General features: G+C 45.6%; 2 protein-coding genes across 5 annotated transcripts; one reads left to right on the forward strand and one right to left on the reverse strand.

Annotated features, from left to right (window-relative positions):
- Nucleotides 1-75: 75 nt before the first annotated feature.
- LOC117589907 (exosome component 10) lies at nucleotides 76-14,053 on the forward strand. Of its 2 annotated transcripts, XM_034282180.1 has the most exons (6): nucleotides 76-453; nucleotides 517-698; nucleotides 755-2,144; nucleotides 2,343-3,254; nucleotides 3,315-3,424; nucleotides 14,043-14,053. In XM_034282180.1, exons 1-5 carry the CDS (start codon nucleotides 235-237, stop codon nucleotides 3,393-3,395), a joined length of 2,784 nt encoding a protein of 927 aa, XP_034138071.1. In that variant the 5' UTR covers nucleotides 76-234; the 3' UTR covers nucleotides 3,396-3,424; nucleotides 14,043-14,053. The 2 variants fall into 2 exon arrangements, with proteins under 2 accessions (XP_034138071.1, XP_034138070.1); XM_034282179.1 differs by lacking the exon at nucleotides 14,043-14,053 and having other exon boundaries at nucleotides 3,315-3,548.
- Nucleotides 3,510-18,819, reverse strand: LOC117589910 (glycosaminoglycan xylosylkinase homolog). Of its 3 annotated transcripts, none has more exons than XM_034282185.1 (5): nucleotides 18,809-18,819; nucleotides 4,966-5,537; nucleotides 4,328-4,905; nucleotides 4,063-4,263; nucleotides 3,510-4,009 (listed from the first exon to the last, which is right to left on the reverse strand). In XM_034282185.1, exons 2-5 carry the CDS (start codon nucleotides 5,242-5,244, stop codon nucleotides 3,802-3,804), a joined length of 1,266 nt encoding a protein of 421 aa, XP_034138076.1. In that variant the 5' UTR covers nucleotides 5,245-5,537; nucleotides 18,809-18,819; the 3' UTR covers nucleotides 3,510-3,801. The 3 variants fall into 3 exon arrangements, with proteins under 3 accessions (XP_034138076.1, XP_034138075.1, XP_034138074.1); XM_034282184.1 differs by lacking the exon at nucleotides 18,809-18,819 and adding an exon at nucleotides 5,633-6,002 and having other exon boundaries at nucleotides 4,966-5,554; XM_034282183.1 differs by lacking the exon at nucleotides 18,809-18,819 and adding an exon at nucleotides 5,633-6,002 and having other exon boundaries at nucleotides 4,966-5,565.
- Between the last annotated feature and the right edge of the window lie 3,955 nt (nucleotides 18,820-22,774).

The following is a 22,774-nucleotide window of genomic DNA, read 5'->3' on the forward strand; positions in this document are numbered from 1 at the left end:
GTTGCGTAGCGTCTGCACGAGTGCCAGGGCTGAAACAACAGAAGGCAGGCACATTTTAGTCGAATGTTTTATACGTTCACTAACATATTATTAGTCCAAATTGTTCACTATAAATTTCAAAACTGAACCGAATTCACTCTCGACCTCGTGCTGGTCTATTGTGCTGTGCGAGTAGTGCTTAATGCTTTTCCTTAAATTTTGCCGCCGTTAGTGTTGACAAACTCTAAATTATACATGTTTTTGTTTCTTTTGGATGAAATAAGAAGAAGAAAAACGCACATTTTTTGTACCACAGAACAGAACATTCACAACAATAGCGGCAACATGCAACGATCGTCGAAAAGAAAGCAGGAGGAACAGCCAGAGGAGGACAAGACGGAGCAGCCGTCACAAAAAGAAATGACACCAGCATCCGGCAACAGCACCATTGGCGATATAACGGATTTCACAACGGTACGATAGAGCACGGCCTCCTGTGTCCACATTATAACGGGTGTTTATTTGGTGTCTTTTTAGCAAGCCTTCAAAAATGTGGTGGCCGCCACACGTGCTTGCAATGCCTTTCCACAGGGCACCGCCCGCTCGCTGTATCTCAGCTATCCAGGGTATTCGCGTGTCATAGACGATCTGTCCCAGCGGCTGGTGGGTCTCATTGGAAACGTGGTGCAGGTCGAAGAAGTCAAGGGCGACATTAAAAAGTAAGCAAACTGCAAACGGGACTTCCTCCTCTTACAGTTTTTCTCCTTCGAAACAGATGCCAGATGGAGGAGCAGTTCGAGCTGGTGCAGGAGTGCAACGACATACTCTTCGAGCGCATTACAACGAATCTGGACATCAAGGCAGGTCAGCGGCGGAATCCGCACATGGTGCTGGAGACCCAGGTGGACGTACTGAGCTCCTCCCCGACGAAAGCGGCCAAGACGGAGACACCCAAGGCGGGAAGCTGGAACCGCTGGCCACCAACGCCGCAACGTAACATGCTCTCCGCACGCCTGTTCACGGCCAAGAACATAATACGGCCGCAGATGAATTTCAAGGAGCCGGTGGACAACAGTGACCAAAATCCGTTTACGCCACGCCTCAAGGAGAAACCAAACTCGCTGAAGCCCCTGGCAATGCTGCCCGAGTATGATGAGGCGGGCAATGTGCACGCTTATCTGCATCCGTACGAGTTTGAGCTGATGAAGTTCGAGCCGTCGGCGGGGCAGCTGCAGAGACAGACGCCTGTGCTGCCTGCGCCGCCAGCGAGCACCGAGCTGATGCTCGTCGACAGTGTGGAGAAGCTGAACCAAGCACTGGAAGAGTTGCGTCAGGCGCCACACATAGCCATCGATGTGGAGCATCACTCGTATCGCACATTCATGGGCATCACCTGCCTGGTGCAGATGTCCACGCGCACCAAGGACTACATCTTTGACAGTCTGGCGTTGCGCGAGGAGATGCACGTCCTGAATCTGGTGCTGACGGATCCCAAGAAGCTGAAGATTCTGCATGGCGCAGATCAGGACATTGAGTGGCTGCAGCGCGACCTGTCGCTGTACATCGTCAACATGTTCGACACCCATCGGGCGGCCAAGGCGCTCAACATGGCCCGACTATCGCTGGCGTTTCTGCTGAAGCACTACGTGGACCTGGACGTGGATAAGAGCCTGCAACTGGCGGACTGGCGCATGCGGCCGCTGCCCCAGCAGCTCATCGACTACGCCCGCCAGGACACGCACTATCTGATATACGTGTACGAGCGCATGACCAACGATCTGCTGCAGAGCGAGCAGGGCCAACCGCAGGCGCTGCGCAGCGTCTTCCAGCTGAGCACGGAGGTGTGCAAGAAGCGCTACAGCAAGCCGCACATCGGTCCGGAGTCACACCTCGATCTGGTGCGAAAAACGAAGCGCTCCTTCGACAATCGACAGCTGCACGCGCTGCGCGGCATTTTCGAGTGGCGCGATGCGACGGCGCGGCAAGAGGACGAGAGCTACGGCTACGTGCTGCCCAATCACATGATGCTGCAGATAGCCGAGAGCCTGCCCAGGGAGATGCAGGGCATACTCGCCTGCTGCAATCCCATACCGCCGCTGGTGCGCCAGCAGCTGCACACGCTCCATCAGATCGTGCTGAAGGCACGGGAACAGCCGCTGGTTAAAGTGAGTTACCCCAAGGCGGATGCGCCCATTCATCTAATCGCCGTAACCGCCCGCTCCACGCCACTGTATTCAATCGCAATTAATTGTACTTAATGTTGAAAACAAAAGATAACGCAAACTCTCAGCTCATCTCATTTAAGGCTTAAGCTAACGCCAGGGCAACGATGAATATTGTATATTTTGCTTTTGCTCTTTCAGCCCATTCTGGAGGCACGCAGCCAGCCGCAGGGTCTGCCACCCAGCAGTAAGGATTACAGCAGCAAACTCTACTGCCCGCACGACTTTACACACTTGGAGGAGACGCGCGATGATCTGCCCACGCTGCTGAAGCGCAACGCGTCGGGCAGGTTGCAGTTGCCAGCGGTGGAGGAGCAACTCAAAGAGCACGTTCCCCTGGCAGTGCCTGCCATGGCACTGTTTGCCAAGCCCTCGGCGCACACCCCAGAGGAGGAGATGCGTCTGGTGCACTTGCGCAAGGAAAGTCAGGTGCTGCGCATGCCCTACAAGCGCTACCTGGCTATACTGCCGCTCATGCAGCAGCTAAAGGCCGACCAGCAGGCACGCGACCGCACTGAGCTGGCCAAGCGACGCCTATGCCCAGCGGCACCCACGCCAGAGGACATCAAATTGGAGTCATCCGCAGGTAAGGTCGAGGATCCGGAGGATCCCGTCTACAGCCTGCCGCTCAAGGAACAACTGAAGCGCAAACACAAGCCCGATCCTGACCAGCATCCCAGCAGCAGCAAGCGTTTGAGGGAAGCCAACAGCAAACCCAAGCCGGAAGCAGTTCCAGCTGTAGTAAAGAACGAGACAATCGCCTGCATCAGTGACGACGACGACGATGCTGTCGTCGAAGTTCCCATTGAGAAACAACCCGCAGCGTTGGCAGGCGAAGCCCCAAGCAAGCGTCAGCAGAAGCGTCAACACTTCCAGCGCTTCAGGGGTGGCAAGGCACGCGGCAATCATCCACAGAGTTCCAGTCAGCCAGTGCAGCAGCAGCCCAAGCCACAGGGCAATAACTTTGACTACAAGAACGTGGACTTTAGGCAGTTCAAGGGCGGCGCACAACGTGCACGTGGCACTGAGATTAAGCACACAATACGCGGCAGGGTAAGTGCCATCTTTCGTGCTTTTCCTTGCCTATTTAATTACTATTTTTCCTGCTTTTAGAATCGTCCCAACAATCGGAATAACAAGCAGTTCAACAAGCTATTTACATTTAGCAATGTAAGGAAGGAAGGCAAGAAATAGAACTGCGCTTAAAAACATTTAAAATAGATGTAAAAACTATGTGCAGTTGGTTCTGCAAGTTTATAAATATTCAATTAGACAGGAGTTTATTTTGTGTCCCATTTTGCAAATTTACTAAAATATTTCCTATTAAATATAGCAACCATAATTATGCATTAAACTAGAGCTACTGATTATGTACGATATGCTAAGGTCGGGTTTAAAAGTTCTATCTATTATTCTAGCTATTTTGTTCTACTTTTAATTGAACGTTGATATGTCATTAGTGCACCCAAGCCGAAGCCTGTTATGTGCGACTGCCAGGCACACTGCTTCCCGAGCTGAAGCGCGCATCCACTCTTGCGTGTGGCTGGTTGCTGTGTGGCACATTTTGGTCTAGTCTTAGTCTTAGGCTATCCAGCTGCTGTTAGAGCGTTTTGAACATTTTGTCACCCTCCAGGTCCATGCAGTATTCCACCACGGCATAGACCACAAGCAAGCGGCGTTCTACGCCGCGTTTATGCTTGTCCGTAATGAGCGGATACAGCGCATCCTGCTTGGACAAACGATCGACTAATTCGGTTAGCACGCCGCCGGAGAATACTTGCAGGCGATCCCACGTGGATTTGCGCAGACTAAGAGGCAAATAAAAGTTAGTTTAAATTCAATATTAAGAGTCTTCACTTACAGGCAACATTGATAGAGCGGTGCTAGAATGTCCAGATGATCCTTGTTGGGATTGCCGAAGGCCTTGCCATTGTCAATGAGCACCACACGATCCTCACGCGTCTCGTAGTGATGCCGATCACCGTTCTGTATGAGATAATCAAAGATCGCCACATCGATGAGGTCCAGCAGGCGAATTGTTTCCATTTTGTTCTTCAGCGATCTAGGCAGAAAAACTCTTTGACTTTTAGAGGATACTTTGAGCGGAAAGTATATCAAAACCCTACTTGCAATATGTCATATCATCCTCCCAGGGCGCTCGCCTGTCGTCCTTGTAGGTGCGCTGCCAGGGGGAGCGACGTTTTGCCAGTGTGCCGGGCACTATGTAGATGAGCACACCCTCGATATTGTGCCTGTCATCGCCGCAGACGGTCTCCTCCTCGTTGCAGTAGTGGCACTTGCCGTACAGGCAATACTTGTCCTTGCCATCCTCATCCGCCTCGATGCTGATGGTGCTCTGCAGCTCCTGGTCACCCTGTGCATAGATTTCAGTCTTCAGATTGACCACGCGACCCACCACAATCGGTGTCCAGCGCAGATCGAGCACGGCGCCCAAATAGAAGGCGTACACCTCGGCCGTGTGCCGATCTTTGCCGCTGTAGACTTGACCCTCGATGATCTCGTCGCGGGGATACCACTGCGGCTTGAAGATGACTTTCTGCTGCTGCGACAGGCGCATCAGGAGCTTCAGTTGAGTGCCGCGTGCCAGATTGTTCACCCGCGTGATGGGCTCCTTGCGCAGCGTCTCCAGCAGGCTGCCCATCGACGAGTCGTACAACGGATAGATCTCATTCTCCTGCGGCCACTGCAAAGGATGTGGATGGATGTTCGAATGTGGAAACTAGCGGCTGCAGCAGTGACTCACCCAATTGGCAATGTCCCAGAGCACGCTGGCATTCTCATAGGGGGCCATTTTGTAGTTCTTGAGGAGTTTGTTGCGGAACATAAAGAAGCGCGGATTGCGATTGAGGTAGGCCGGATGCAGGTGACGCATCTTGTGCCGTATCATATTCTCCAGAGCTCGTACGCTGGCCAGGTGACCCTCCTCGATGTTCAGGTAGTACATGAAGTAGAAGTTGGCACCCAGCACCAGGCCCAGCAGGCTGGCCACAATCCCCACTATGATGATGGTGCGTTTGTTCATCCTGCTGCAACTTGTGGCCGCTGTTGTGCCTATTTAGCTGCTGCGGCGGTATGGTCTGGGCAATCGCTGGTACTTTATTTTTAATATCACGTATACGTAACGCGGCGGCACTAGCAAATTGCTCAATTTTAGCAAATATTTTGTTGCTGCTGGGCTGCCGTTGCCGCTGCTGTTGCATGCTGCTGTTGTTCCTTCTGCGGCTGCATTTGGCTTTTTGGCAGACATCGACAACAACTGTTCGCATCAGTCCATTGTTGTTCCCATCCGCACTAATTGCGGCCATGCGCCGCTTGCTTCTCTTTCTGTTTTGCTGTCGAGTATCTAAATTAAATTTGTTTTGCCACTCTAATGGAAAGAGTCTGGACACTCTGGGAACTCTAATACTTACTGGCTGCCTGACACTCCGCTGCCAACAAGTCAATCAGTCAATCAGTGGCGGGGTTGTAGCGCCTCTTGTTTAAATACGTGTACGTGGCCTGACCCTTTTCCGACTCTTGGCAGACAGCGGCCAATAAATCTTTGCAGCGTACACAGTTCTGTGCATTCAATTAATTGGACGACGAGCCGATCATTGTCAGCACGCATTCGGCACCTGGGAGCTTCTGTGGCGGATGCTGACAAGAACAAAGCATTTTACTACCGATCCGTTGGGTGTGGTGTTGCTGCCCCGTCGTATTGTTTGTGTAAATTGTGGTTTTAAAAATAGTTTTGTTTATGTGAGCGAAAATGGGAAAAACGTGCGTCCGATGCCGGTAACTCAAAACAAAACACAGCTGACGCGCATGGGTCTGGCAGCACTGTGCCATAGGGTTGTCCACTCGAATCAGCTGATCTGGCAGTGCCACGATGCGAGCATTGTTCCGTTACAAAAATTGAACGCGAGTGAATTTGCAGAACACGCAAAAATGTTTTGCCAGCGCTAAAGAGTCTGTTAGGTGTGCAAAAGTTAATCAAACGCCTCTTGAAACAACAAACAATGCCCGGAATAAAGGTCAGACAATGAACTCACTTAGGAGTACGCAAGGTAAGTGTTCCGCTGTTGTTGTTGTGGTGGGCGGCGCACATTCTGGTAAGTGCCCCCTGCCAGACACCCATACATCCACACAGGCGAGCACACGCAAGGAACACCCATGGGAAAAAGTACTGGATTAGCACTCTTTCGGGCACACAGAGAGAAATAACTGTTTGTTTTCATAGTTCTTATTATTCTTAACAATTCCGATTCACACTTTTGTCTCGAGTGTAGAGTGGGACTAAATGAGGTTAGGTTAGGGTTCAACGGGCATTGGGAGACCTCAGTGGAGCAGAGCGCATAAACCGCTGCTGGCTGAATGGGAGAGTGGAGGCGCTCGTGTGCTCCGCTCCTCCCCGGCCACATATGGCACAAAATAAACCAACAAATGATAACGGCACTCGAGCAAACAACAATAAAGGATGAAAAGCACGAAAATCGAGTAAATGAAAGAAAATAATGGCGCCAGAATAAGTATAACAAGTAACAAAACGCACGAACATGCTTTGCACACCATTCCCATCCTCCCAACCCGCCCGCGGGCACACACATCCAGCACACTTTCCTGGCATCCGTTCCATTCAAATGCCGCCGGCATCCGCCGGCAGTGTCGTCAACTGGGGAATTGCGGGCAGTTTGGAGTCCCTTCGGTCGGTGTCGACGCATAACGGTTACAGTTAACCTAACCTCACATTCATACCGCCCATACCTGAAGTACCGTACACCAGCTAATGCCAGCAGAATGTCCCGTTTGTATTTTTCTCCCACAAATTGCTGTTTTTGTTACGCTTCCAAAGGGTACCCATGGTATCAGAGTTCAAACTTACAAGAATTTTGCAAATTCAACGGGTTTCGAGGGTATTTCAGTCTTCGGTCACACGATTTATCACTTCTTGTTTTGTTTGTTTGTTTGGTGGTTGTGGTGTGAGTTGCTTACAACATATTAAAGTAAGCCAATTTCCATTCCCGAGCCCTGTTTGTGTTGGCCATGTTAATCATAAATGAACCTGCTGCCTGGTGAGCTGCACATGTGGTATCCACATGTGGCCACATCGCCCAACAGCTTGAGCTTGAACTTTTGTATTAATTTGCATGCAAATCTTGACCCAATTTGCCAGACAAAGGCAAGAGTACATTTTGATTCCTTACAATATTTGTCGTAAATTGAGCAAACAACTATCCGTAATTGATATAATTTCGGACAAGCCTGGCAAACTCCGTAGGCTGCAGCTAAGGAGCGAGCAAACGACGAAAATCAAATTAAACAATTCAATTAGGGCTCGAATTGAGAGAAGGTAATGAATGGTAATAAAATATTTAGTGTATTTAGGTCAGATGTCTTTAGAGAGAAGGCACAACTACAACCGATGACGGAGAGGGTCAGAGGGGAGTGGTAGAAAGAGTGTATCAATGCTCTTGGTGTGCAAATTTGATTTGTTTATGTTTACTTCAATTGAATCGACTTCCATTTTGCCACAAAGATGCAGAAACTGAAAACTGATAAGCCCCACTGGGAGAGAGAGTTACCAGCGATCTTCTCGTATCTTTTTTTCGAATTGTGAATGTTAATATCAAACGTTCATTAAGATTTATTAATCGGTTCAATTCTTAATATTCCTTTAATCTTTTGTATAATTTCAAGCTCTTTTGGCACTGAAAATTGCTTAAGTAAAATTCTACAGCAATACTTTAGCAGCGTTTCCAACTCTAAATCAACGCCAACGCATAATTGTTAACAAATGTGCCCAAACATAATTGTAATTCGTATTGCCATTGCCATTTACACTTTCCTTTTAGCAGAGGTGTAAACATAAAGCGAAAAATAATCAATTAATTCGCACAGCGGCACAGATGGCAAAGTCACTTCCAGGGTGTTAATTGCTCATGTGTCTCCTCTCCTCTCCTCTCCCATCCCATCCCAACCCCAAGGCTTTTCCCCATACCCTCTTCTGTCGCTTTTTGTATGCTATTCCGTTTTTGTCTAATGGCTGCCGCTCTTATCTGGCCTCTCATGCGTTTTGTAATTAATTGGCGGACATTTTACTGTCATGGAACGTTGTCATAGGTCGTTCAGCACGTGTCGACTGGAGAGGGAAGTGGGGGAGTGGGCTGAGTGGGGCTGATTCGAGCTAATGATTAATTACAATTTAATTTGTTTGCCATTTAGCCATGGCATCCGCCTCTTTACAGCGAAGAAGACAGACAACTGTGATGAATCCCGCTACCAAAGTGAATGATGGAAAAGCGCCTGCCAAAATGTTTGAAAATGAAGAATCCTGGCAATTTAATGTCCTTCCTTGTTCGGGTAGGTCCTTCATATTTTGCTTTAATGGAATTTCAGTTCAGTTTCGGCCGGGATGGGATCCGTCTAATTAATTGTTTTTTGCTCTTGTTATTATTCGTTTTCATTTTCATTTTCGTTTCGTTTTGTGTCTGTTTCAGTTGCTTTCTGTTTACATGGCTGCCAAAAATATGAAAAATTTGTTTGTGTTTTGGGCTTAGGCCGATGCTGAATGAGGCAGCCTAGGAATTATGTTGCTAAACTGAAGGCGAATACTCCAGGAATAACAAATCACGCTTTAAAGCCCGTTCTTAAAGGGTCCTTGCGGGCGTAATGTGTATTACACGCTTACTTTTCGTTCGCGCCATGGCAACAAAGGGACATGAGAAATGAGCTTCAATTTGGGATCCAACATGAAATTAACTCATTCGTTGTGGCCTAGAATAACAAAAGACACTCACTCACCCTCACCCCCTGCAGCAGCACACACACACACCCATAAACACGCCGACACTGAGGTCAAGCAACGTCATTTTTCAGGCGGTCCAAACAAAAAACTTGAAGCTTCAAGTGCCCGCCATGCCAGGAATTTAATGTAGGCCGAATGCCACTGTGTGTGTGTGTATGTGTGAGCCAAAACACATGCTCCGCCAGCAGGAAAATATAAACAAACGCCCACGCGTGGGAGGCAGCAGTAGCGTAAAAGCTTTTAGCAGCTAAAACTATGCCAAGCGAGCTTTGTGCGTAAAGCTGTGCCAGGCAGAGCTGAAGCAGCAGCAACAGCAGCAGCAGCAGGCGCAACAGTTTTTGAGAGTGGCTGCAGCACGGCAACACTGGCTCCGGCCCTTGGACGCTCGCCTCTCCACATTCGTGTGCTCTCTCTCCTGAGCTTTGTCTCTCTCGCTTGCGCTCTCTCTGTGTTGCCTTGTGGCGGAGCAACAGTTAAAATGCCTCGCTCACCCTTCACGGGTCCCCGGACAAAGTTGTTGCTGCTTCACCTGAAATTTGTTAGGGCCAGACTGGGGAATATGAGTCAATGGAGCAGAGCCGAGCATAGCAAAGCAGAGAGCAGCAGCAGCAGCAGAAGCAGCAGAAGCAGCACCCCAGGATACGCTGAGAATGGATGTCGTTCTTAGTGCCTGGATTGTTGTTGGCCCGTTCACAACGTGGCCGAAACGCAGAGCGGAGAACGCGCGCACTCCACACCAAAGTGTTGAATAGCTAACGTAAGAAAAAGAGTACCCGTACCCTTTGATTTATGCCCGTGCACCGTGCGTTCGTGTAGTTAGTAGTTTTTTTGGTAACAGTAAACCAGAGCCACGTGCGGCCATAACAAGTGTCTCCGCTCGAAATGCAAATAAACGAGATCCACTGGATGTGCAAAGTGCATATTTTATGGATGCTGTAAACGCGAAACCATTAAGGTACAAGTCATTAAGGCACAGCCTGTACAGCCCTACTAATTGTTCGGGTAATCAAGTAAGTGAAGGAGAGCAGAAGGAAGGCAGAATTTAAGTTGAAGCTTCCAGATTTCAATTGGTGCAATGTGGGGATATGACAGCATTGAATTTCAATTATGCATGTCTTGCACAATTTTTCGATTTTCCGAGCTATCGAGCAGCCACATAACCCAGTGCAGTAGTAGGTAAGGTTAGAGGCAGTGTTGTCATCTGTTCATCGTATCCCTTAAGGTGTTTTGTGTCTGCTATCTGTTTGGCTTTCATCTTCAATTTCCGCTGCGCATTCGCGCGTACAACATTCCAATCCATGACCGTTGTCGGTGTCGTTCTCGTCGGTGTCTCCGTCGTTGTCTGGGCGCATAAAAAACCAAGAAAATTACAACTTATTGAGTTGCAAAGCGCCCTGAACAGTCTCTCACACACACACACACACACACACACATAGACAGACACCATGCCACACACGCATACCACCACACATTTACACAGACGCTAAGCGACGCAGACATACAGTGCCCCCGGGAGTGTGCTATACTTTTCTGTCAGCTTCCACACTAGTACTGGCCACAAGCACAGGGCCTCCCACCCCCGTCGGCTCTTACCATTTGCATGCTTTGTGCGAAAAAACATCTGCACCTATCTGGGCCCTGCTTTAATTCATCTGTTCGCATTTTATGGCCACTCCAACCGAACCACCCTGACACTCTGCCACCAACCTCCGACCCGCCGTTGCCCGGCCAATCACAGTGGGTCAGCCAGACAGACTGACAGACTGACAGACAGGCAGACCGACGGACAGACGGAACAGTAGACAGCTGTAGTGGAGCGAAAACCGCAGTCGTGGCCTCCAGCACGTGCATACATTCATGTGTTCTTCTGTTGTTTTCTCTCTGTGTGTGTGTGTGGCTGTGTGGTTGAGGTCTTTGGTCCCTGCTTGTTATCAGAACAAATAGAAAGATGCATCTGCATCTGTGTGTGTTAGTGTACACCTGTAGCGCTGCCAGACTTGTTGAGCATTGTCGTAACATATAATTTTAATGGTAATTGCAACAGAGCACCCATTAGATTAGAAGTCACCGTTGGGCTCTATCGATTTACCATTTAGGAGTAAGTACTAAGGAGGGTGTACGCTGTGGAAATTGTCAACGGTTATTACAGTTCTATGTCATACTTAAAACTCCAGCGACAGGCGCCATTATTTTCTTTCCTTACTGCTACATAAAATGACAATATAAAATCTACTTTAACTTTAAGAATTTAGGTTGGAAAACCTAAGAGTACCAAAAATGATAGTGCACGAAGTTTAACAAGTGAAGCCACAAATGTTTATTCATAAACTAAAAGAAAGTTTCAAAAAAACGTGAACTGCATGCAAAGTTTTTCATTTTTAAACGTAACTTTCCTTTTCAACAAAACTTTTGAACGAAATTCCACATAAATTCTCAAAAACAATTCATTAATAGTTGTTCTAGTACAGTCCCATAGCTCAACAGGGCCGCCAAATGGTCTGGCAACGCTTTCAGGCTGCTTTATTAGCTCTATTTCTACTACTCTTTTGCAGACTTTTACTACTTTTACTACGAATTCAAAAGTTGTGCCACTACGATTTTTTAGCTGTTGCTACTGCCGCTGCTGTTCCCATTTCTGTTGCTGCTTTTTGCAACACGTTGCCATTAATACATACTTCCCTTGACACTTGTGAGCCAATAAACTTGAAAAAAGAGCAACAGTTGCCTCAGCACACCACACAAGCACCCGAGTCCCCGAGTATCCCGCTCCGTGTGTGTCGTCTGTGTGTCGTCCGTCTGTGTGTGTGTGTGTGTGGGTGAGCCGAAGTAAAGCCGAATGGAGCTGACTGGCAAGCGAGCTCCGCATTCCTGACACTGGCTGCTCGCAGGAGACTCATAACGCAGATGTCCTTTGCCGTGGCCGCTTCGCTAGCTCGCAGCTCGCAGCTCGCAGCTTCGACCGTTAGTCCGTCCACGCGCCGGCACTTCCATTCGCACAATTTACGTTATTCGCGTGGCTCGCACATCGCTCCGCTCCGCTCCGCCCCACTTCGCTCCACTCCGTTTCCGTTTGCTCCGTGGCCCTATTTGGCTGGGTCCTTGCGCCTCGCTGCCTGGCTTAATACGCACGCATGGCTGATATGTTAATTTTGTCTTTGGCATCACTTAGGAAACAATTAGCGCGTTAGTTTCGGCGTTGGCGTTGGCGTTGGAGTTGGCTGCGGCGTCGGTGTCGGCCCAACCTGCCACAAACACACCTTTTACGCCACACAGTTGGGCTGCTCGGCTGCTCGGCTGCTCGAGTCCGTGAGGCAAGTGAAAAGTTTTAATTGTCTGCACATTTTCATTGGAAAAGTTGTGTTTTTTTTAAGCACTTAATATTCATGCCCGTTGCTTTGTGTGCATGAATTTATGACGTACAGCAAAACCATAATCATAATCATTTCTTGCCTCTTTTCTGCTTCTGTAGGAGCCCATTATTTGCATTTGCTCCATACATATTTATACCCTTCTCAGTGGGCTTTTTTGTATGCGCCTTTTCTGATTAAAATCGCTTGATGAGTTGCAGATGCTTTTCCAGATGCGGATGCCCCACGGCTGTGGGGTGCTCTTTCAAAGGGTATTCCGATTTTTCTACAGCAGTTGAATCGGCTTAAAAATAAGTCAAACCTTGCAACAGCTACTTTCCGATTATAGTCCAATATAATTCAACGAATTGTACACCATCGATGGGTACCCCAAAAAATGTTAAGAGTATCCAAAGTTTCGGTCCATGAAGATGGCTCTGATTTCCTGTTTTTATTTCCGGCTCACTCTTGCGGCAAATGGTTTGCATTGTGGCCCGTCCTCCCTTTCGCCTTGCCTGTTTTATTTGTATTACTTTTCGTTTACGGACATTTGCATTATTTATTCTCGGAGAACTGCAGTACAAATATTCTTTCGAGGCACTCTGATGAAGGCTTTTGCTTGGATCCGGTGTGCTTTTCCCATTATCCAAAAGTTTCGGTTTACTTTAATCGAAATCTGCGATAAAGAATCCCACTGCCGTGTGCCATTTATTACGATTTAAATGTGCTCAAAAGTTACAAAGAAAGTGAAATTGTTCATCCCCCTCAGTCCCAGGAAACCCATTGAAATATGTTATCCTTGAGATACAAAGTCGGTGAGATTTGTTGGATTTCTTGTTACTTGGGAAAGTCATCAGCTGGGGCTTTTTATTAGCCCGGCAGTTGTAGCATTTTAAATTTGTATCTGCATGAATTATTCACCTGATTTGATATCTTCATTTGCCCCAGCAGAGCAAGAACCTGCGTCATAGGCTTCCCCGAAGTATCCTAGAGCTATCCCCAGTGGTCCTACTCTAATTATGAAATGATTCAATTAACATTTGCTCAGATCCAAAACTATTTATATTGAATTGAATTTGGTTTGCCCTAAGGAATAAACTCGGATCGCATTCTCTGCGAATTTGTGTGTGGCAGATGTTGCACATGCAACAAATGCAAAGAACTCAACCAAAACTCTCACAGCTTCCATGCGTGAAGGAAAAATTCGGAAAAGCCATAAAGGAATTCATTTGCATGTGTATCGCTTGCTTTGATTGGCATTGAACTTCCGCATAAAACAAATTCAGTTTCCCGAGAGAGCTTTCCGGCTTTTGTATGACAATTTTTTGGGATAATATCACAAAAGGAACCAAAATAAGAATACTGAAAGAGAACGACACTCAAAGTACACTCTCAAATGGAGATTGAGTAATACTCAGACATAAGCGGAAAATGCATTGTGGGTGTTTCAGTTGAAGCTTAAAAAGACCACCAACTAGCGGGATGTTTAATAATAATCTTAGTTTTGCTGGATTACATTATTAATTGACGATATTATTCGGGAATTAATTAGAGTTCAATTTTAATCCCGTATCTAAAGCTACGCTAAAGCTCCATTAGGTTTATGTTGGCATTACCATTCCCATTTGATTATGCCAAATTCGGAGAGTTGTTTATTTTTCAATTCACAACTGCTGCGAATTAAAAAAGTGCTAAAATATTGTTAAGTGATTTTTATCAGGCAAATTTAATTGAGTTTGGCTCCGTCTTAAAAGTCTGCAGAAAAAGCTAATACGAAACTTGGGCTGCCAATATGTTTCTATAGTTTTATAGTGCTCTATGGTACATCCAAATATTCCCTCAACCAACTGTATTTTCCCTGTAAATTGTAGAATTTCTATCCATTTACATTTGCCTTCTATGAAATCAGCAGCTCTAATTGGGATTGTGAGGTGCGTTCCTGGGTTTTGCTCAGTAAATACAGATACGAACCTTTAATAAAGTTATTGGTTTGCATGGATACTTGTGCTGATTAATAGTTGAAATTCTGTGGGGTCTGGCATGTCCTGCCAATTAGCAACCGTCCAACATATTTGAACAACACAAAACCGAACAAAGCAAACACACACAGATGGATGTACAGATACTCGAAATAGAGATAATAGGAGGCTGAAATTCCAGAGAGAATGCTGGGGGCCAAAAATCAAAATTGAAGAACGGCTGCTGAAAGGCTCCGTTTGCCATTTGCCGTTTGTGTTGGAATTTAGTGCTCTTCTGGCTGATTTATTTTAATTACAATTTGCACTTACTAATGATTAATCAGCCCTCGTCTCGACACGCCCTAGCCAAATAGGCTGGCTCTGGCCTGGGGCTGGGTCTGGCTCAACTTTTGTTGCCTCCAAATATGTATGTGAAACTTCCCACTCGAATGACACTGAGCGGGCAAAGTTCCTTTGCAGCGTAATGTAATCGATTTTCACATTAATTAAGCTCTAATTACTGCCGCAGAGCCCAGGCGAAAGGAGTTTATAAATTAAGTCACACTAGACAAATGAAACGAATGAATTTTCCCGCGCAACCCCCACATTCTGCTCCACCATTACCCCACATCAACCCCCAGCTCTTGCCACACAGCAATTTTAGGGGTAAAAAGGAACCTGCCTTTATTGATTCCCACCTGGCTCCCTCAAAAGAGAGTCGAGAGCGTCCTGCACTGCTGCGAAACGAAGCCGTAGATAGTGGATGCGGGAGTACCTACTAAAACCCTTAACCGCATCCCCAAAGGCACCACTAACCGCATTCAACACGAAAATTGAGAATGACAACTTCGTGCTCGGGAAGCTGACTGCCTGACTGACGCCGGGCAAAACCATTTGATGGGCAACCATAAGCTCGAAAAATTTAATTTGCAAATCTATTTTAGTGTTAATTATACGTGCAACATAAACTGCAAGCACAAACGGAGAGTGCAGAGTGGGTGTACGGTGCGTGGCCTCAGCTCAGACCAACTTTTATGGTCTGCCTAGAGTAAAGTAAAACTAAAAGTTGAAAAATAAACTACCGCAAAAGTTTACGGCCGGCCGGCCGGCCGTGTTTCTGGTGTGAATAAAACTAGCAATAAATTAGATTAAAATGCAAAATTTCTCTTGTTATTATTTTGAAACTCTCACCAAGAGCCGCACACACGTGCAATGAAATCGAAATATAAATGTTCAACAAGGTGGAAAATTATCCAAATATACTTTTGAAAACTTTTGTTTGCCAAATTCGAGTAATTAAATGTAGAATTATTGCTACTATCCCACATTTTTCAAGGAGCTGTGAAGCGAAAAGTGATTTATTTCTTGACTAAAGCTAATTAAATCTTCAGCAAACTTCACACGCTAAGCATTCAATATTTAATGACCAGACTTTCACCGAAATTCACTCACATTTTGCGTTATTTTCAAAGCTTTAGCTTTCTTGCAATTTCCGCATTTTGAATATTTATATATTTGCTCCAATTTCCTCCCCTGTCTTCCAGCGGAAGAGCTCTCTTCCCCAAAATCAAAAGGAGTGCTCGGGAAGTGTATTTAAATTTATGCCAGCAGCAGCAGCAGCAGCAGCAGCAGTAGCTGGAGACTCCTCCGTGCATTAAGCAGGCAGAAATTGCGCATACGCCGCGTGTGACAGCAATGCAAATGAAAAGCCGAGATTCCACGAGATTCTGGCCGCAAAGCAAACATTTTTTTGTGCCGAGCCAACAGTTTACATTTGTTGTGGCTGCTGCTGGTCTTTTTTGCTTTGTTTGTTTTGATATAATATTCATAAAAGAAAAATGTTTCCCGCTTTGACATGAAATAATCAAATTGTCACAATGTCAGCAGCGTGCTGTGCTCTGCTGTGCTGTGCTGTGCTGTGCTATTTTCCCAAGGCTTTTCACAGCGGGGCTGCATTAAAATTTGAACAATTTTTGCATTTCACATTTTTGTACGCGGACGTGTGCCGTCGTGTGTAATGCATGTGGAAATATTTCGTGGTTTCCTTACGATATGAGCCTGAGTTTCGGTTATGGAATTGTGGCACAAGACTGTTGCACAGAGACTGAAGCAGGGGACAGAGAAAGTTCTCCAATCAATTGGGGGTCGAACGAATCTATCAGAAGCTCCTTAAGCATGGCAGGCAGACAGGCAGGCAGGCAGCTGTGCGGCAGACCCAGCAGATGAGCAGATATAGATAGAGATATCGATTTAATCATTAGTGGTCCATGGCTGGCCCAAGCCGCTACCGCGCCACTTCAGTGAGCATTCTGCGGCGGCACCGAAATGAATTTCCATTTTTATTGCACACCACTCCACACACTCGAGATGAAGCTTCAGATGACAATGCCAGCTCCACTCGCCCAAGTCCTCGGCATCACTCTCCCCGGCTAGGCCCAATTTCCAGCTGGGATAATTGTGCCGAGAAGCAAAGAACCACGACCTCATTCTGCTTGCTGTTGCTCCTCCCTTACTTATAAATGTGATTATGTTAGTTCAGCATAAATAATGTGATTCGATTCCCCCCATTCTGACCATAATGCTGGCCTGGCCGGGCCGCTACTGCTTTGGTTGCCATTTCGCGGTCCTCGCTTGTTGGCCATCAAACAGTCATCTGTTCGGCTCTTCGACTGCTAATTATTATTTAATGTTACCAAATAGCACAAACATTTTCATATGCAAATCAGTTCGTAAATGTTTTGCCAAACCAATGCATTTATTTGGCCATCAATTTTCAGCTGGAATTAGTTTTTGCGCATTTGGAAACACGAGTGCGAGCATCATGCTGTTTTGTCATGGTGGCTCCATTTAATTAGATATGGATTTGATTTTTTGGACATTCGGATTATGGAAATGCTAATTCTTAATGGAAAATTAATGCCAATTTTGTGATTAGGGCTGGAAGCGCTTTTGTTTGGACAGGAGTATCCATGACAAAGCATTTAATCTACTCGACAAATCTTTGAACCAATGAACCAATTCTTGTTTTAGCAAGAAAAACCATAAGCACAAATGTTCTTGGTCAATTCCTGCTAATTTCCACATATAAATATCTGAATATTAAACCCATCCGGCAGCATTCTTCCATTAGTTATACGCCATTTGTTCCACACCCATTCAACAAGCAAATAAAAACTATCTGCATCGCACACTTTGCCCAAAGGCTATGGAAAAAGTTGTCCATAAAGTTTATAATTAACTCTCTAGCTACAACCTCCACCAGAGAGGTAAAATATATCTCTATATTTCTGATTTAATTCCGTTTGTTTCACTTTTGTTTCTCTTTAGCCTCCGTTGGATTTCTGTGCTGGGTGTTTCCTTTTGAGCCGCGAACATTCATCAAATTTGCAATGCTGGCAAATTTATTTGCTGGCTAAACGACTCTTTAAAGATCCGTCGACGGTTTGGCGTGTGTATTTGTAAGCTGACATGGATTTATGCTGCCAGTCCTGTCCCCACACACAAATGGCGGCCCCGTGCTCGGTGACATTCAAAGATTGATGCCACCCGCATCCGCAAGTAATCTCCTAAATTGTGTGCACATTTGTTTAGCCAGGCAACAAGTCAACGAATTTTCCATCCGCCTTCTCGACCACCCATCCCCTCCACTAGGCCTCCCTGGCGGTGTGTGTGTTAAAAGGGTTTTGCATGCACTTTGCGACTGCCTTTGTGCTTGTTTAATCGCTCGTACTGGCCTCTCGAGGCATGCAACTGGTTGGTGGGGCCACACTGGGGATCCCAATGAAATTAATTGATTGAGGAAGTGATTGAGCAAGTGGTAGGGGAAGAGATCCCTCAATGCATATGCTGCCGCCCGACAGGAAGTAAATTCTCCATCAGCTTCGTTTTTGGGGCATTTTTTTGGGGGCTTTTGTTTGGCCAGACATTTTGATTTATGAGTTTGCATTGAGAGCACGACGGAAGCAAGGACGATGAAGCACACACAAATACACACACAATTACCAAGAAATTGAAATTTCAGAAAAAGTTTTGGGGCCATAAAAAAGCCGACAAACAACAGAAAAAAACAGAGGAAACTCATTGTATCGAGGCAGGCAGGCAGGCAAGTCCTTGGTAATGACAACCCTGGCGGGCATAAAAACTTTCTGCATGCCTGTATCCACATCCGCACTCCAATGTGTAGTGGCTGAGATCTAAAATTGTATCTTGGGAGAGAGCACAAAGTGCCTGTAGGTGCCACTAATGAGTCCAGGGGGAGTCCAGTCTAAATGTTCCAAGCTGTTCCCAAAACAATTCTCTTTATTAAAAACTTGAAACATTCTCAGATGATGAATCGAAGCGGATGATTGATGTGTAGAACAAAAGAAGCTAGAATGGGATTAGATTTATGCGACTTCAAGGTGAATGCCTAAGAAGTAATTTGTCAGGGCTAAAGCTCTACAAGCAGATGAACAAATAACTTGGTCACATATGTGTTTGGGGAAAACCAATTTACACCTGCTGCTTGTCATTTTGATTGCAACATCGAAATGTCGCTTGATGTCCAAATTAATGTATTTCGCTTATGGTAATTGTTGACAATATATTCATTGAATTTCTTCATCAAATTTATTGAAATTTTGCAAGACATTCATGACGACGTCTCTGAGGATTTATTGCAGGCTCTTTTTTGTTGATTTGTTGAATCATTTTTTGGTGATGGAGAATACCAAAAATGTTCAAAATTAATTAATTAATGAGGAGCATCTTCATGATGCTATCTAAGATACATTTATCAGGGCATTAAGATTGATATTTTGAAATATATTTCTGTTCAAACAATTATTTAAACTTTGCAATTTTCGAAGTGTCTGTTGTACATTTTTTTTTGGAATACCTTCCACAATGTGTTCATGTATTTGCGAATTTTTTAGATATTATTCAGGGATGTGGTTATTTACATTGGTCAGATTTACTTGCAATTTGTCTCTTAATTATTGTACGACTTACGCTGCCTTCGATCTTAGTAGCTCCCAGCTACATATGGCATTTGCTGCACAGTTATCATTTATCTTTGAGTTAAATAATCGTATTTTGTGCCAACCTCATCAGAAATAATATTTGGCACTACCCACGGCCCAACACGTGCCATCTGCCATCGTCTCAGAGGTGGTGGAAAGCGCCAGCGACTTGTGTGCATTGGTGGCTTCTTTCACTCAATATTTGCTCTCAATTTTGGATCATACTTTCGCACATAAAATGGCAGACGGTGGGCGGGACACCTTTGACCTTCTGTGTGAAATGAGCCCAAAATGGCAGCTGGCCACGCTTCGGCAGTTTCACACTAATGCTCACAAAGCAAAATACCCACACACCGAATCCACATACACATCGACACACACCCACGCGTACACTTGCATGCACAAATATTTGCCCACGTTAATGACTCGCTTGATGGCCTCAGCACCAGCCTCAGTCCCAGTCCCAGTCCCAGTTCGACTGAGACACGTCCAATAACGCTGTCGCTCTCGCTGTTGGGCTGCTGTTGCCACAACAGCCGCAGTAAGACAGTAGTCTGGTTAGCCAACGGGAGCAGCAATAAGTAGCATCAGCAACACCCTTAGCTATAGCCACAGCCACATTGTCAGGGTATTGTGAACATTTTGCATAACATTGACCTCATTCACTTAATACAAATTATTTCAGAGCATCTGCAGGCGGGAGTCCTCGCTCCAATAGAGAACAGACACAGCCACGGACACGAACACGGACACAGTTATGGACACGTAATTTTCTTTGTGGCTGCCCCTTCTCCTCCCAGCTCATAATTATGCTAATGTAGATTGGCCGGCAGCTAAAATGAGCAAATATAGACTCAAATCAATGGCGATTGCACTCCCACTTTGCTGCTTGCTGCTGTCTTCGATCCAATGCACGGGGCGAAAATTAGCATCAAACCAAGAGCGATTCAATGTAGAATGTAACTGAGAGGGTCGAACCATTGTCTGTGGCTAACAACGGCTTTATTGCAAAAGGGGATCTGGATTATTTTATGGGTTGAATGTAGCTAAAATGTGTACAAGTTGTAATGAGTAAAACTATTCGCTTAGCGCTCTCCATACCCAATATCCAATCTAGCTCCCCTTTCTCTCAGTGCTGCTGTGTGGTCAGCTATAGCCAAGCAGCACATGCGAATACGTTGCTGAGGCTGCTGCAAGTCCTGCCGAGCCGAACACTGACTGCTCGTCATTTAATTAAACGTTGCATGCAGCAGCAAATTGCCTCAATGCCGGAAATTGTTTAAGCGCCGGCCGGCAGTGGTGGACAGAGCAAGCACAAGGGATAAACAAATCGAGCGCAACTGAGTTTAAGGCTGAGACTGAAAGCAACAGTTTACCCTGCTGTCGCTACATAAGCCACACCGTCAAGCTCAGTGGCCAGACCCAACGAGTTGCCCTTAATCGCCATTTAAGCTTTGTGGCGCAACAATTGCTGAAGCGTAATTAATGCGATTTGGTTATGTTTTCATCGATTGCTGGGCCAAACATGTCCTGGCACTGGCCTGGACAGGAGAAGAAGGGTGCTGCAGCCTCTCTCTTCTGTTCTGCTCGTTGTTGCCTGGCATGAGAACCATTACTGCTTGGCTGGTTGGCTTTTTGCGCTAATGCATAACCATTCTGCGCAGAAAATGTCTGTCATCATAAAGCCCTTTATGGCGTACGACTATTATTTTTGCTAAAAACTTTCTTGGCATGCTGCTCCATCGTTGCATCTATTTGCTGCACTTAATGGAGCTCGAAACTTGAGCATTTAATTATAAATGAACACAAAACATTGGCTCTTTTGCCACATTAAACATAATTGCAATTTTAGTTTCTGCACTAAAAGATTCTTTTTATTGTTATAATTGCAAAACGAAACTGTTTAAAATTACATTATGTTTGCATTGAGAGCTGCTGCACATTTTTTAGCACATATTCTGCTCAGTATTGATCTTCCTCTCAAGCTCCTTTATGGCTCTGCTCATCATCAAATATCCATATACTTTATTGCTGGCACTTGCAATAGATCAACATTTAAGTTAAATATTTGTTGCTGCAACTGAAACTGCAGCGAAATTTCTTTATGCGTAAAAGTTTCATAGAAAGGGAATGGTTCACTTGAGAATTTAATATTTCATTTGCTAATTCTAAGAGTATTCCTTTATGCTTTATAGACAGTTTTCATCCAGCATTTATAATTTATTATTTATATTTCTAATGCAGTTTTCTCGAAAATGTTTAATGTTTGCCAGAGCTCTTCCTTGACCCTATGTACTTTTCCTTTGTCTAGCTAATGGATTTCAGAATCTAATTAAGAAAAATACACACTGTGTGTGTCCATTATCTAGTTAATGCTTGAAAATCCTGTGAATTACATTGGATTTTAGGCGGCAAGTGCAAGTTCATGAATAAAATAGCCAGCCTGCCCTTAAAAACAATAAGAATAATTGTCGACGACTTGGCCCTTCCCCTCTCCCTGCTCATTTGTGTGCACTTTGACCTACTTCTGCTGCTGCTGCTGCTGTTGTTGCTGCCTTGTGGTGTGGGCATTTTTTTGCATTTATTTTTAATAAATCATACGACCCGTGTGCCGCACAAAAACCGCTGCAACAGCACGCTGGCACACAGGCTGAGACTGAGCCATGTGTGTGGGACAGGAGGAGGCTGTTCCCCCGACCTGACCTGTCAGGGGTTTCCACTGGTTTCCACAGGGGCCTCTTCCTGTGATCATCATTAACATCCAGCAGGAATGGGCCGGCCCTGGCCGCAGCTCAATACGATTGTGGCCTGCACTTCTCAAATATTTATGCCTGTAATTTGTATGTGGGATTGCCTTCGATTTATTTGTCGCTCTAGATTTCCTTGGAGATGTGTTTTTTTTCTTGTCCGGTCATGCTGAAGCCCGTGTTTATGTTGTTTAATTATTTATTTGTGCATGTCAGTCATTGATGGATGCATGCCCCAGCCACAAAAGTGGCCACTCGCATGTCCTGCTCCACACACACACACACACACACACACACACATACACAAGCACACACACACTATTCCATCATCCAGAGACCTTAGTTTTTTGTGGTTTCGGTTTCCGGTTCTAGTTGTCCTTTGGCATTCGTGACGTGCTTCGCTGCGGTTCAGTGGCACAAAATCGATTTTCTAAACTTGAACTGGAATTAATTAAATCATTTGGCATTTAGTGCGGCAATTATTTATGTGTAAATGATTTTTTCGTAATCCAAAGGTTGCAGCTTTAACACGAAAACCTCTTGCTCAAGAAACGAAAGAAACTATTTTGGGAAAGGCTTGCTTAACATTCGAATTTGAGTCCCATTAAGGGCAATGCCAGTTAAAGTCTTACAAAATTACAAACGTTAAAGATTCTGGATTACTATTTTCACTCGCAGCATCTAAATCGTGTTGATTATTTCACATAAAGTTCATT

Source organism: Drosophila guanche, unplaced genomic scaffold, assembly GCF_900245975.1.
Source record: "Drosophila guanche unplaced genomic scaffold, DGUA_6, whole genome shotgun sequence".
Taxonomy (NCBI): domain Eukaryota; kingdom Metazoa; phylum Arthropoda; class Insecta; order Diptera; family Drosophilidae; genus Drosophila; species Drosophila guanche.